Source organism: Oryza sativa, chromosome 2 (assembly GCF_034140825.1).
Source record: "Oryza sativa Japonica Group chromosome 2, ASM3414082v1".
Taxonomy (NCBI): domain Eukaryota; kingdom Viridiplantae; phylum Streptophyta; class Magnoliopsida; order Poales; family Poaceae; genus Oryza; species Oryza sativa.
Genome location: NC_089036.1, coordinates 24843458 through 24857149, shown reverse-complemented (window position 1 = coordinate 24857149; position 13692 = coordinate 24843458). Strand labels below are relative to the sequence as shown.

General features: G+C 46.7%; 1 protein-coding gene and 1 non-coding gene across 2 annotated transcripts; both read right to left on the bottom strand.

Moving 5' to 3' along the window:
- Window positions 1–21: 21 nt before the first annotated feature.
- LOC9269584 (uncharacterized protein At4g06744) lies at window positions 22–1638 on the bottom strand. Its single transcript, XM_015767383.3, has one exon. The coding sequence runs from the start codon at window positions 1575–1577 to the stop codon at window positions 261–263; it is 1317 nt and encodes a 438-aa protein (XP_015622869.1). The 5' UTR covers window positions 1578–1638; the 3' UTR covers window positions 22–260.
- Window positions 1639–12703: 11065 nt separating this feature from the next.
- Window positions 12704–12842, bottom strand: LOC112938021 (small nucleolar RNA Z247). Its single transcript, XR_003241069.1, has one exon. It is a non-coding gene; the product is annotated as a small nucleolar RNA Z247 (small nucleolar RNA).
- Window positions 12843–13692: the final 850 nt, after the last annotated feature.

The window sequence follows — 13692 nt, the reverse complement described above, 5'->3', positions numbered from 1 at the left end:
AGGGCAGGGCACACACCAAACTTTAGTAATCACCAATGATTTTCACATAGTACAGTACACAAGAGTACAGGAGGTGAGATCTAGACGTGACAGCCATAGCTAGCCACACGTGCAGAGAAAACAAACCACAATGACGACTCACGAGCACAACAAACGAACACAAGAATACAAGAGCAAATACCACCCCGAGACGCTAGCTTCTAGCTGTCCCCTACTGCATGCATGCACGCACGTCGTGCGCCCGTGCCGTGGCGCCGGGCTCACTCGTGCAGGGTGGCGTACGTCACGTAGCTGGAGTAGTCCTTGACCACCCTGTCCGCCGGCGCCGCCGCAGCGTTGGCAGCTCCGGCGGGGCACGCCACGTGGGTGGCGCTCGCCGCCGGGCACGCCTTCGGCTGGCTGTGGAACGACGCGCACTCCGCCGGCCGCCGCTGGTTGGCGAAGCCCGGAATGCAGTTGTTCCTGACGTTGAGGACGCCGTCCTTGATCAGCGACAAGCACGCCGGTCCGACCGACGTGAAGTAGTTGCTCGACAGCGTGAGGTTGGCGAGGCGGCCGGCTGGGACGGCGGCGAGCTTGCAGAGCGCGTCGGGGATCTCTCCGTAGAGGCGGTTGCCGCCCAGGTTGAGCTGCTCGACGCTGGTGAGGCATGAGAAAGAGGAGGGGATCGGCCCGGTGAGCTGGTTCATGCCGGCGTCGAACACTGCGGCCTTGGTGAGCATGCCGAGCTCGTGGGGGAGGCAGCCGGAGAGCTGGTTGTTCAGGAGGAGCACCTCGAGGAGGGAGTCTTGCAAATGCAAGATTGATGGCGGGATTGCGCCGGTGAGCCTGTTGTTGGCGAGGGCCAGGTAGCTTAACTTGGAGAAACCGATGTTCACCGGTAATGGCCCGGACAGGTGATTGTAGTTGAGGAGGAGCGCCTTAGAATCTGTGGCACCGGGGATGCTTCGTCCTTTCTTGTCGTCTTTTCCGGGCCGGAGGTGAAATGTGATATCTAGATCTAAATTAACGCAATAACCATGAACTTTAGTTGTTACATGCGACCCGACCATGTCACGACTAAAATCATCCTGTATTTGGAGATTGCTGTCGACATTGATCTTGTAGTTGTAGGCGAGGCCTGTGAGGTAGGGGATGTCACCACCGAAGTCGTTGGAGGCAGCATGGAAAAGTGCAAGATCGGGGAGATGGTCAATAAATCCTTCCAGCTTCGGTGCACGCAGGCCATAACCGTTAAAGATCACCACAGTGACCGTGGGCTTCTTAGTACGCCCAGGCAATGCTGCACAGTAGAAACCGAGGTAGGTCGTGTTGCCGCAGATGTCATGGCCGGTCCAGGTGGCGGTGATGTTCTTGGGGTCGGAAGTGATTGTCTTCTTGAACCGCTGGATGACTAGATAGTTGCGGTAGAGCTCCTCGTTTGGAAAGTCTTGAGGCTGTGGGTTGTACAATGGAGAGTGTTGGGTGATCTTTGTGGATAGTTCTGCGTTTGCAGGATCTGCCCCTACGGCGGCGATTTTGTACAGAACCAATACTAGTAGTTGAGTAAAGGGAAATAATCTCAAGTGGCAAGCCATGTCTATTTCAGGTTCATCGATAAAATCGTCTATGATAAACAAAACGAGGGAGGGGATAGTGGTATATATAGCGAGTCTGAAGATTCTTTATCTATCAAGGATATGGATTTTTATCCCGCGGGAATATCCTCTCGTTGTTTGCATACCATTTAAATAGGAGTAGTTATCAAAATTTTTTTAAAAAAATTAACAAAATAGATTAATATGAAATATATCACTCCACGAACATGCAAGACCAAATTCGATTTCTACAAGTTAAAAAAACAAATTAAACTGAAAATAGTTAACGTATATTTGCATCTATATTTGTTATTTTTGTTACAACTTGTAGAAGTTAAATTTTAACATGCATGCTTGTGGAGTGATATGTTTCATATTAATCTATCTTACCAATTTTTTTTCAAATTTTTAGTGACTATTTAGGTGGCATGCACAAAACGAAAGGATATCTCCTCGAGAGATGAAATCACTTTCCCATCTATCAACACAAATCCAGGACAGATGTAAAGTCCTCACAGAAGAAGTGCATATTTTATCCTCTTGGTGCAAAAACATGCACGAAACAAACACGCCTAGTGGGGCGCAGGTCATTTCTGTCAGGCGAAAACCCTCATCCGTGTTGGAGGAAAGCCTGGTGGGATTTTGATCAAATGCCAAATTTATAAGTTTGGCTGAAATTGAAACGATGTGACAGAAAAGTTGGAAATTTGTGTATAGAAATGTTTTGATGTGATGGAAAAGTTGGAAGTTCGAAGAAATAGTTTGGAACTCGGCCACAGTTACACTAGGAACTACAAGATAGGGTTCAGATTTTGGCCATCTAGTTTTCCTATGAAGGGTTCAGATTTAACGCTACAGTATCCGAGCTACAGTAAAAAATGTAGACTTTTTTTGGATGAATAATATCTTGGATGATCTACTGCTTAACTTGCAGTCACACTAGGGCATGCAGGTGAACCGGATCCGGCCTGGTGACATAAGTGGTTTAGTGATATGAAATCATATGTTGGGCGAGAAGCCGTCACCTATGACAATTACCTTAAATGGGTCTTAATGAAATCCCATCATCGATGAGGACATGAGGTGCACCCCTCTGCTTGATTAAACTACAGCCCGTTATGAATGACTTATATGTGATGGTCCGAAAAATCAATCCGTCAAAAATGACTCTGATCACATTTGATGGGGTACGTTAGGGGCTTAAGGCTTATCCACTACTACAAAATCAATTTTTCATGGCGTCAACCTATTTTTTCTCTGACGGCCATACACGATAACCGCCAGTGAAAATGTAACGAGGAGTGAGGGGCTAAGGACCACCATCGAAAATGGATATTTGCTGGCGGCCAGGATAAGAGGGCCGCTAAGAGCAAGTTTAATAGTATAGCCAACTACTATCTCTAAATCATGTATAGCCAATTTAATAGTCAATTCATACAATAGTTGCTTACTATATTATTAATACATGGTTCTACCTGTCATACACACATTGCGTCTTGGAGTCCGTGCTGCAGCTGGCTACAGATCTGTAGCCCACTGCTCCTCTCTCCTCTTTTATCTCTTTAAAATATGTTTATAGCTGGCTTATAGTCTGCTATTGTACCTGCTCATACTATAAATTAGCTATAACCACATATCAAGAAGAAAAGAGAAGAGAGAAAAGAAAGCGGGCTATAGATTTGTAGCCAGCTGTAACACGGACTTCAATACATTACGTGTGTATCAGAGGTAGGACCGGGTATTAATGGTGTAGTATATTTTTATAGTTAACTATTATATGAATAGTTTATTAGATGAATCATAAATAATTTGAAGCCCGTAGTTGGCTATACTATTAAACTCTCTAACGAAGATGTATCCATTCTTGCTGGCGGCCACCGAAGCCACCGCCTGCGAAAATCGCGGGAGAGATTAAATACAACGCGGAAGTAAAATTTTCAGCTCTCTCTGTTTTTTTTCTCGGCTCCCCATATCCAACCCCTCTCTTCTCTCTCTCTTTCTCGACAACTTTGGAGGCGGCGTGCTGGCAGCGGTGACATGGCTAGGGAGGCGGCAGCACGCAGGGGAGGCGGTGGCGCGGCCAGTCCAGCGCGTGGCCATGACAACTGGGCAGCCGTGTTGCAGGGAGTGGCGACGGCAACCCGGCCCTTCCCTCCCTCCGGCGGCAGCACTGGGTAGCCGCGCTGTAGGGAAGGACACAGGCGGCGACGATGTAGGGGATGGATCCAACTCTCTTCTCCACCTCTCCCTCAACATCTCCCAGATCTGACCGGTAGGGGAGCTGTAGATGCGGCACGTGGGGGCAGGGCCGGCCCTAGGGGGGTCAGGCCGTGCGGCCGCCCGAGGCCCCAAAATCTAGGGGCCCTCTATATAAACATATAGTATATATACTACGTACCGTATAATTTTAGTTCATGGGCCATAGGTTTATATTAAGTTAGAGAGCTAAATAGCCCAATATAGAAAATGAATTTTAGTCCATCGAGACCTATTTCAGCGAAGCCGAAGCGATCTTCATATGATTCCCGTCGCTTCACCTCGATCACATCACGCCACTTGCGTCGTGCCGCCTCGATCACGTCACGTCGCTCGCTGCTCCTGCGCTCTCGGTGACTTCTCGACTTCTCGGCATCTCACAAACGGAAACAGCAAGTCAGCAAATCGTGGCTCACCAGTAGCCACGCTCGTGTCGATCGTCCGCCGATCGCCTTCTCTGCTCGCTACCGCTATTTATTTCTCTTTGAAGTTTTAAAATATTATATGTAGATAATTTTATCACATCGAATATTAAATGTTGTGTGTTTATATGATTATATAAATATATATATTAGTTTATGTATATATATGGGCCTCCATATAAGTTTTTGCCCTGGGTCCCAAAAAAACCCAGGACCGGCCCTGCGTGGGGGACGGATCCGGCCGGTAGGGGGGCTCGAGGCGCGGCCGTGCGAGGGATGGATCTGTAGAAACGAGTGAATGAATGAGGAAGCGTGATACCCTCGTGAGGGCCGCGTGTGCGTGTTAAATAGAGCCATCAACCGGCTAGGAGATTACAAGGTTGTTAAGTTCAGTTGCTACTAAGGAGGAGATGTAATCTAGATAAGATACAACAACTAATGATTAGTTACAGCTAACTACTCCTCCTCAGCCGCACCAAACCAACTCAGGATTACATGATAAGATTACACACGCACACTACATTATCTAACATCCTCCCTCAATCTTAACCTTTCTAGGTCTAGATTGTATCTGAACTTTTCAAGCAATTGCAGCGGCAGTGGTTTTGTCAGACCATCTGCTACTTGATCTTGCGTAGGAACAAATGCAATCTCTAGCAATCTTTGAGATACCCGTTCCCGTACAAAATGAAAATCTATCTCAATGTACTTGGTTCTTGCATGAAACACTGGATTCGACGATAGATAAGTCGCTCCAAGATTATCACACCATAGTCGGGAAGCCTTGGGTGCTTGGACTCCAAGTTCCTATAAAACAGACTGTACCCACATAATTTCAGCAGTTGCATTAGCTAAAGCCTTATATTCAGATTCTGTACTTGAGCGAGACACTGTGGCTTGTTTGTGAGCACTCCATGATACCAGATTTGTTCCCAAAAACACAGCAAAGCCACCAGTGGAACGTCTGTCATCTAAGCATCCTGCCCAATCAGCATCTGAATATCCACTGACCAACAGTGAAGAAGATCTACTTATCTTGAGACCAAGATCAACTGTATGTTTCAGATATCTAAGAATTCTTTTTACTGCTGCCCAATGAACTGTAGTTGGTGTATGCAAGAACTGACACACTTTGTTAACAGAGAAGGAAATATCTGGTCTAGTCAATGTAAGATACTGTAATGCACCAACAATACTTCTATAATGCGTTGCATCATTTTCTCCAAGAACTGTACCTTCATTGATAGACAATTTCTCACTAGTAGACAAAGGAGTACTTACAGGTTTGCAGTCTTCCATTCCCACTCTTTTCAACACATCAGCAGCATACTTCTCCTGTGTTAACAGAATACCATTCTTGTTCTTGTGAAAACTTCTATTCCCAAGAAATAATGTAAGTCTCCTAAATCTTTCAAGGCAAAATCCTTCTTAGGATCATTTAGCAAAGCTGAAGTAGCGTCTGGGGTTGAGCTAGCAACTATAATATCATCAACATAAATAAGCACAAATACTGTAACAGAACCCTTGTTATAGAAGAACAATGATGTATCTGCCTTTGAAGCTGTAAATCCAAGCTCACATAACTAGCACTAAGGCGAGAATACCAGGCTCTAGGTGCTTGCTTCAACCCATACAGTGCCTTATCTAGCTTGCATACATGATTAGACATAGCCTTATTTTCATATTCAGGTGGCTGTTTCATATAGACTTCTTCCTCTAAAAGCCCATGCAGGAAAGCATTCTGCACATCTAACTGACGTAGAGACCACCCTCTAGACATTGCCAGAGATAAGGCTATTCTTATAGTGGCTGCCTTGACCACTGGACTAAAAATATCCTCATAGTCTATGTCATATCTCTGTTTAAATCGCTTTGCTACTAATCTAGCCTTGTATCTATCTAAACTTTCATCGGCTTTCCTTTTAATCTCATAGACCCATTTACAATCTATAATGTTTTGGCCTTTAGATGAAGGAACTAGGTGCCATGTCTCATTTTTCATTAGTGCCATATATTCTGCATCCATTGCAAGCTTCTAATTTTGATTTCTTAAAGCTTCATCTAAATTTTGTGGTTCTCCACAAGCAGTAAGACCAGCATGCTTGTATCTAACAGTGCCATCAGTGTATACCTTTTTTTTTGAATCCCACTCTGTAAGCGGGTTGATCTGGGTCTGATCACATCTTCTACCGTCGGAGGCGCCGGCACAGCAGATCCCGTGCTCTGCCCATCTGCTGCCGAGGACGGGCCCGTTGCTCCGGGCGACTGCATACTGGCAGACGCACCCGCGCCTTGTGTTGGCGACGTGGCTGCACGGGGTTGGCTCGGCGAAGAGAATGAAGTCCCATCGCCATCCTCCTGCGTCTGCGCCTCCATTCTGTTGCTGCTAGGACTGACAGTACCTGCATCATCAGGATCAGTGTCATCGGAGGCCGTGTCATTCCTGCCAATCTCCAGCTCGTCATGCCCATCATCGCTTGCAGCTCCAGATCCTGCATTATTGCTTCCATTTGCACCAGAAAAATCATTAGCGGCATTAGCAGTACTGGCTGAATTAGTCTGTTGATCAGTCACATTGTCACCCCCATGATCAGCAGGCTGAAAATTCCGAAGGTGAGATGGAAGTAGCAGGATTTCAGAACGGAGTTTTGCACCGGCATTAGGATTAAGATTAGCAAAGGAAAACACCGTTTCATCAAAGATGACATCGCGAGAGATGTAGACACGGCCGGCAGCCACATCAAGACACTTAAACCCCTTATGAAAGTTGCTATAGCCAAGGAAAACACATTGTTTAGACCGAAATTGGAGCTTGTAAACATTATAAGGTCTAAGGTTTGGACAACATGCACATCCAAAAATGCGCATAGAGGAATAGTCTGGTTTTTGTTGGAGTAACTTTTCTAGGGGTGTAGCAAAGTCGATAACTTTACTAGGTATACGGTTTATAAGATATGTGGCTGCCAAAAAGGCTTCATCCCAGAACTTTAATGGCATACTTGCAAAAGCTAGTAGGGCAAGTCCTACTTCCACTATGTGGCGATGTTTACGTTCGGCTGAACCATTTTGTTGGTGTGTATGGGGACATGAGATGTGATGTGTGATGCCGGCTTGGGCAAAAAAATTGTGGAGCTTTTGGTACTCGCCACCCCAGTCGGTTTGCATAGTAATAATCTTCCTATTAAACAAGCGTTCAACAAGAGCTTGAAATTCAAGAAATTTACTGAAAACTTCAGACTTGAACTTTAATAAATAAATCCAAGTGAATTTACTAAAATCATCAATAAAACTAACATAATACTTGTATCTCCCTGCAGATTCTGGGGCAGCACCCCATACATCAGAAAACACCCATTGCAAAGGATACTCAGACTTATGAATGGACTCAGAATAAGGTAATTGATGACTCTTAGTCTTTTGACAGGCATCACAAACAGACTCTTTGTTTGACTGACTTAAACATGGAAGATTATTACTAGCAACGACTACGGGTGACGGGTGGCCAAGCCGGCTATGCCATCTCTCATAGGAAGGTTTCACAGCACCACAGACTTGCTTTATTCTGGATGAAGACTTGGAAGGTGGAACAGGGTAAAGGCCTTGGTGGCATCTTCCTCTAAGTAGAGGTATCTTCGTGGCTCGGTCCTTTACATAAAAGAATTTTGGATGAAGTTCAACATAAGCTAAATTATCGTGAGCAAGTTTATGAGCAGAAATCAAATCTTTTGTGGTTTCAGGAACATGTAGGACATTGTTCAACTAAAGATTTCGAACAGGGGTTTTAATAATGGACTGACCAACATGACTAATAGCCATACCTGCGCCACTTGCAGTGTGAACTTGATCATTGCCCTTGTATTTCTCCCGAATGATGAGCTTGTCTAGATCACTTGTGATGTGATCTGTTGCACCGGTACCAATGTACCAGTTTGAGTCCACACCGTAGGAGCTCGTCGCTGCTGCCACGAACTTCTCATCAGGCACGAAGTCCTCCTCGTACCTATGCCAGCAGTCGGCCACCACATGGCCGACTTTGAAACACAGCTGACAGCGCGGCTTGTTACCGCGTCCTCCTCCAGAATTTTGCGGCGCATTGCCGCGTCCCTTTCCGCGACCGTGGTTCGCACCACCGCGACCACGGTTGAAGCCGCCACCACGGCCCCCTTTGCTCACCGTATTCACAAATGAGTAGGAGCCCTTACGTTGTGTATGATCGAATCACAAGAACTAAGCCAACCAGAGGAGGGGGGTGAATGGTTGAGATACCCCAAAACCAAAAACTTTTAGCGGAAATAAAAGTTACCCTCGAATTCGATGGACCGCGGTCTGATCGAAGTTGTCGCGCCGGTCTGACCGCCTGGAACACGTCGGTTTGACCGATGTAGATCGATCGGTCGAACCGCCGAAGTCGCCTGTCGTGCCTGCTGCCGCCGCCGGTCTGACCGCTCGTATGCCGCCGGTCTGACCGCCGCTTGCCACTGGTCTGACCGCCGGTATATCGCCGGTTGGACCGCCGAAACCCGGTGAAACACAAACTGAAGAACTCTCAAAGTAGATAACAACTTTATTGCTTCTCTCTGTGTTTACAAAGTGCACCAACAGCACTCCTTACAAAAATCTCGACTAAACTCGAAACCCTAGCTAAACTAGCAACTCAATTGCTCTCAAAAGCGATACCGGGAAGCCTCATGCTCCCCCTCTATTTATACATGAGGTAGGCAGCCTAAAGCCACGAACCAAACTCATACTAAGAGTCCTAAACACCTTAGGAAACCTTCTAGTACAAGAAAGAAACTTTACATAACCAATCGTACCAAATTTGGACTCCTTCCAAATTCGACTCCGCATCCCATACGCACACAATACCTCCATCGTATGCCATATGGAATCTCCATCAACCACGTGCATCAACTCTAGCCTTAGTATCCCGCATGATATCTGACCACCACGGACATCGTCTTACCACCAAGCCGACTCCCGGTCCATCACCGCAAATACTCTCCCGAGGCATCGAGTCACCTACACATGAAACAAACAAAGAAACCATATTCCGAGACCAAGCTATCTCCAACTTGACTCATTGTTAGCAAACAACAGTATTACATACGTATAGTATCCATCTAGAAGCCATAACCATGAAACAATCACGGATATCCAAAGAAACAACCCGAAACCAAAACCGATACAGCATCGGCCGGTCAGACCGCGGGCCGGCCGGTCTGACCGCTCAACACAAGCCGGTCTGACCGGCTGTCACACCCTGAAAATTCAAAATTTATAAATTGTTGTTTAATTGGAATTTTTAGAAATAATTTTAAAAGTCTTGAAAAGAAGATCTAATTTTAATTAATAAATTCCAATATAAAATGGGGCCAGATAAAATTTCATTAAATACTTTGCTTAATTCTATATTTCCTAGATTTTTCTGGGATTTATTTGAGCTAAGGAAGTATTTTTAATAAATGGAATTGCATTTAAGAAATAATTTAAATTGAAAAAGGTTTTAAAAAGTCTCTTTTGGCTTTGGGCCGAAAGTCGGCCCAAAACCGCTCTCTCTCCTCGGCCCAGTCCGGCCCAGTCCGCAGCCGCGCGCGCGCGCGTTCGGTCGCTGACAGGTGGGTCCGACCTGTCAGGCCCTTCGTCAACCTTCGGCCGCCGCCGCCCGAAACCCTAGCGCGCCGCCGCCGCCGTTTCCTTCCAAATCCGGCCGTCCCTTTCCTTCTCCGGCCGAATTGTTTGAGGGGAAACAATCTCCGGGATCTCCTCTACCTTTTCTCCTTTGGAATCTTCGGCTAAATCGGTCTGGAATGAGTTTGATTCGAGGTCGATTCGGATCGGTTTCCCTCTCTCCAAGCCGAGGTTTCCTTCGCCGTTGCCGTCGCCGTGGGCCTTTGCCGCCGCCTCCGAGCCCCTTTAAAAGGACCCCCGGTGTCTCCTCTACCCGCCGCCACCCTCGCCTTCGCCTCTCGTCGTCGGAATCGTTCTAGCGCCGTGTGCCCTAGCTTTGCCGTCGCCGCCGCCGCTCCAGCCGTGCGCCGCCGTCGTTTCAGCCGTCGCCGTCGCTCGGGAAGACCACCGTCGTGCTCGCCAAGTCGTCGCCGTCCTCGTCCGCTGCTTCGCCACCGCCGAAGACCGCCGGAGCATCGCCGTCACCGTCGACCCGAAGGTTGCCGCCGCTTCCTCCTCGTCGCCGTCGTCGTCCGTTCCTCCTCCGCCGCCGTTGTGGTCACCGGTGAGTTCGCCGCGTCGTCCTCTACGTGCTGGTGCCCTCCGTTTGCGTCCTAGTGCCGCCGTTCGCCGGCGAGCGTGCGCCGTTCGAGCCGTCTCCTCCGCCGAGCCGCCGCCGCTGTCGGTGACGTCATCGCTGACGTCATCGGAGTCGTCTCCCGTGAACCGCCGTGGACCCGATCGATCTCGGCCGTCCGTTTTGGTTTGGATCAATCTCGGCCGTCCGTTCGCGTGAACCGCCGCCCGTGCGCCCGGTCCACCGAAACCCTAGCCCGCTGACGCAATAAACCATCTTTTCCTTTTCAAAAATAATTCATTATTGCGTCATAATTCAATTTAAACCGATATAAGTGTTTTAATCCGGTTTAATCTTTAAAAATTCATAACTAATTCATCTTAGCTCCGATTTAGTTGGTTCAAGTCTCTAAATTTTTCTAAAATTGAGATCTACACATTAAAAATATCCACATATATTGTTCATGCTTGTTTATGTGCTGTTTTGGTGATTTTGCTCTTTTCTGCTTAGATTCCGTCGTTTCCGGAGAGTCCGTTTTCGTCGGAGAAGAGTTTGAAGAGTTCCAAGGCCAGCAAGGCAAGTCACACAGATCCCAAACAACCCTTTGAGCATGTTGATCCTATTTAAAGCTATTGTTTCTTTTCAACTATTGCATTTATTTTCGAATGTCATTGGGTGGAATTAACCTATTGTTTGTTATAGCCCTTTTGTTCTTGATTACCTTATTCCTTGATACCTTGGGTTATAATAATTTGACTAGTTGAGCTTTATTTATATTGGTTCAACTAGATATTAGATATAATTGCTTAGCCCTGTTTAGAAACATTAGCACACTTATGGGATAACTAATGACTCACTATTATTTCATGATGGTTTATTGATAGTTCACGATGGTTAATCGTGATTAGTTAATTAATTAATGTGCCAACTAAAACCTGGTAATGGTGGGTTGTGAGCACATGGTTTTGATGGTCGTGCTCATGACAATTAAGGACCGGTTCACGAGTTTCGGTTGTGAAACATTAATCGTGCCAACCACAAGCCAGCATGGGCAACGGCTTTATCTTTTGTATAGCATGGTTCATTGCGGGGCACCAGACTGAGAAGTGGCGGAGATAAGCCCACGGGGGTCGCTGGGGAGTCCATGCCTTGTTTATAAGGGGGTGATTATGATCCAGGAAGGTGCGCTGCAGTGGATTGTGTTGTACGAGGGGTATTGTCACAACTCCTTTCCGAGGTACCGTGGTGGTATTGAGGCACATGGTGACATGATGTGGGGTTGTGTCTTGTGGGTACAGTGGTACACCTCTGATCAGAGTAAAACTATTCGAATAGCCGTGCCCGCGGTTATGGGCGGGTCTAACAATGTCTTTCGTGATTAGTCTCACCCTTCTCACCATAGTAAATGATGCTATAACTGGTAATAATTTGTTTAGCTCCTGGTTTGGAATGGTATATTCCTGGTTTGGAGATAGAACTGTGCAGCCGGGATGGTTGTTCAGTATGGTTGGGCCTATACAACAGGGTATGTTGTATAGCGTTGGATTAATATTGTTTAACTATTACTCAACTGTTTTATTAAAATTCTCAAATGTTTGCTAAATGCTGTTTTTGCAAATGGAACCCTATTATGCCATCCTTTGTTATCCTGTGCACTTGCATATTTGCTGCGTGGCTTGCTGAGTATGTCATATACTCACCTTGCAATCATTCATCAGAGGAAGAGTTCTACAGTGAAGCTGATGGAGTGGAGGATTAGGTGTAGCCTTGGTCAAGTTGCCTGTGGAGTAGAGCCGTCCGTGCCGTTTATTTTATTTTCCGCTGCTTAGATCTTTATTGATTGAGAGGAACTATCTACCTCTGTAATGACATTTTATACGTTTATTAATTAGAGTAATAATTGTACTCTATTATCAATTTGTTATTGTGTGCCTCGGCTGATTCCTGGACGAGGGTTCACACACATGTAAGCGTTTGGAATTTTGGATAGAAATTCCGGGCGTGACACCGGCAACCTCCGCCCGGTCGGACCGGACCACATAAAATAACAGCAAATCCGATCATCACCTGAAAATTGATTATCTCCAAAACCACTTCGACAATAATCTCCAAATATCAAAACCAATAATCACAGATGCCAATTGTTCATCACAGAATAAGAATCAAAACACACGTTGATCTTACACGTTGGAGTTCCAATCTACTTTCAAAGTTTAAAAGCTGGGCATACAACTCAGAAACAGTAATTGGTTCTATCCTAGTAACAAGAGCAGAGACAACTGAATTGTAATCTTCATCTAACCCATTTACTATGTAGGCGACCATATCATCATCGTCCAGTGGTTTTCCAGAGGCAGCAAATTCATCTCCTAAGCTCTTCATCTTCCCAAAGTATTCCGCAATGGAAGACGTACCTTTCTGCATTGTGGTAAGTGCGAGTCGCACGTTGATGGCGCGCGCTCGTGTCTGAGAAGAAAACATCTCCTCAATGGCCCTCCAGGCCTGCGCTGCATTCCTTGATGCAGCAACTTGTGTCATCACCTCCTTGGATAAGGAGGAGAACAGGTACCCAAGAACCTGCTGGTCTGTGGCCAGCCAGGATTCATATGCAGGGTTTGCCGTCGTCTTCGTCTTGCCATCTTTGTCGGTGGTGACGAGTTCGGCGACCGGCGGAGCAGCTTCGCCGGTGATGTAGTGCTCAAGCCGCGCACCTCGGAGGGTGGCAAGGACTTGCGCCTGCCAGATCGCGTGATTCTGCTTGTTCAGCCTTTCAGGGACCTGAAGGCCGATCAGCGGATTCACGGCTGTAGTCGAGGATGAGCTCGCCATAGCAGATCGATCTAAGAGCCTTATTGCTCTGATACCATGTAGAAACGAGTGAATGAATGAGGAAGCGTGATACCCTCGTGAGGGCCGCGTGTGCGTGTTAAATAGAGCCATCAACCGGCTAGGAGATTACAGGGTTGTTAAGTTCAGTTGCTACTAAGGAGGAGATGTAATCTAGATAAGATACAACAACTAATGATTAGTTACAGCTAACTACTCCTCCTCAGCCGCACCAAACCAACTCAGGATTACATGATAAGATTACACACGCACACTACATTATCTAACAGGATTTGGCCGGCGGCGGAGCTCGAGGCGCGGCCGCACGAGCGATGGATCCGGCCGGCAGCAGCTTGGAGCGTGGCGA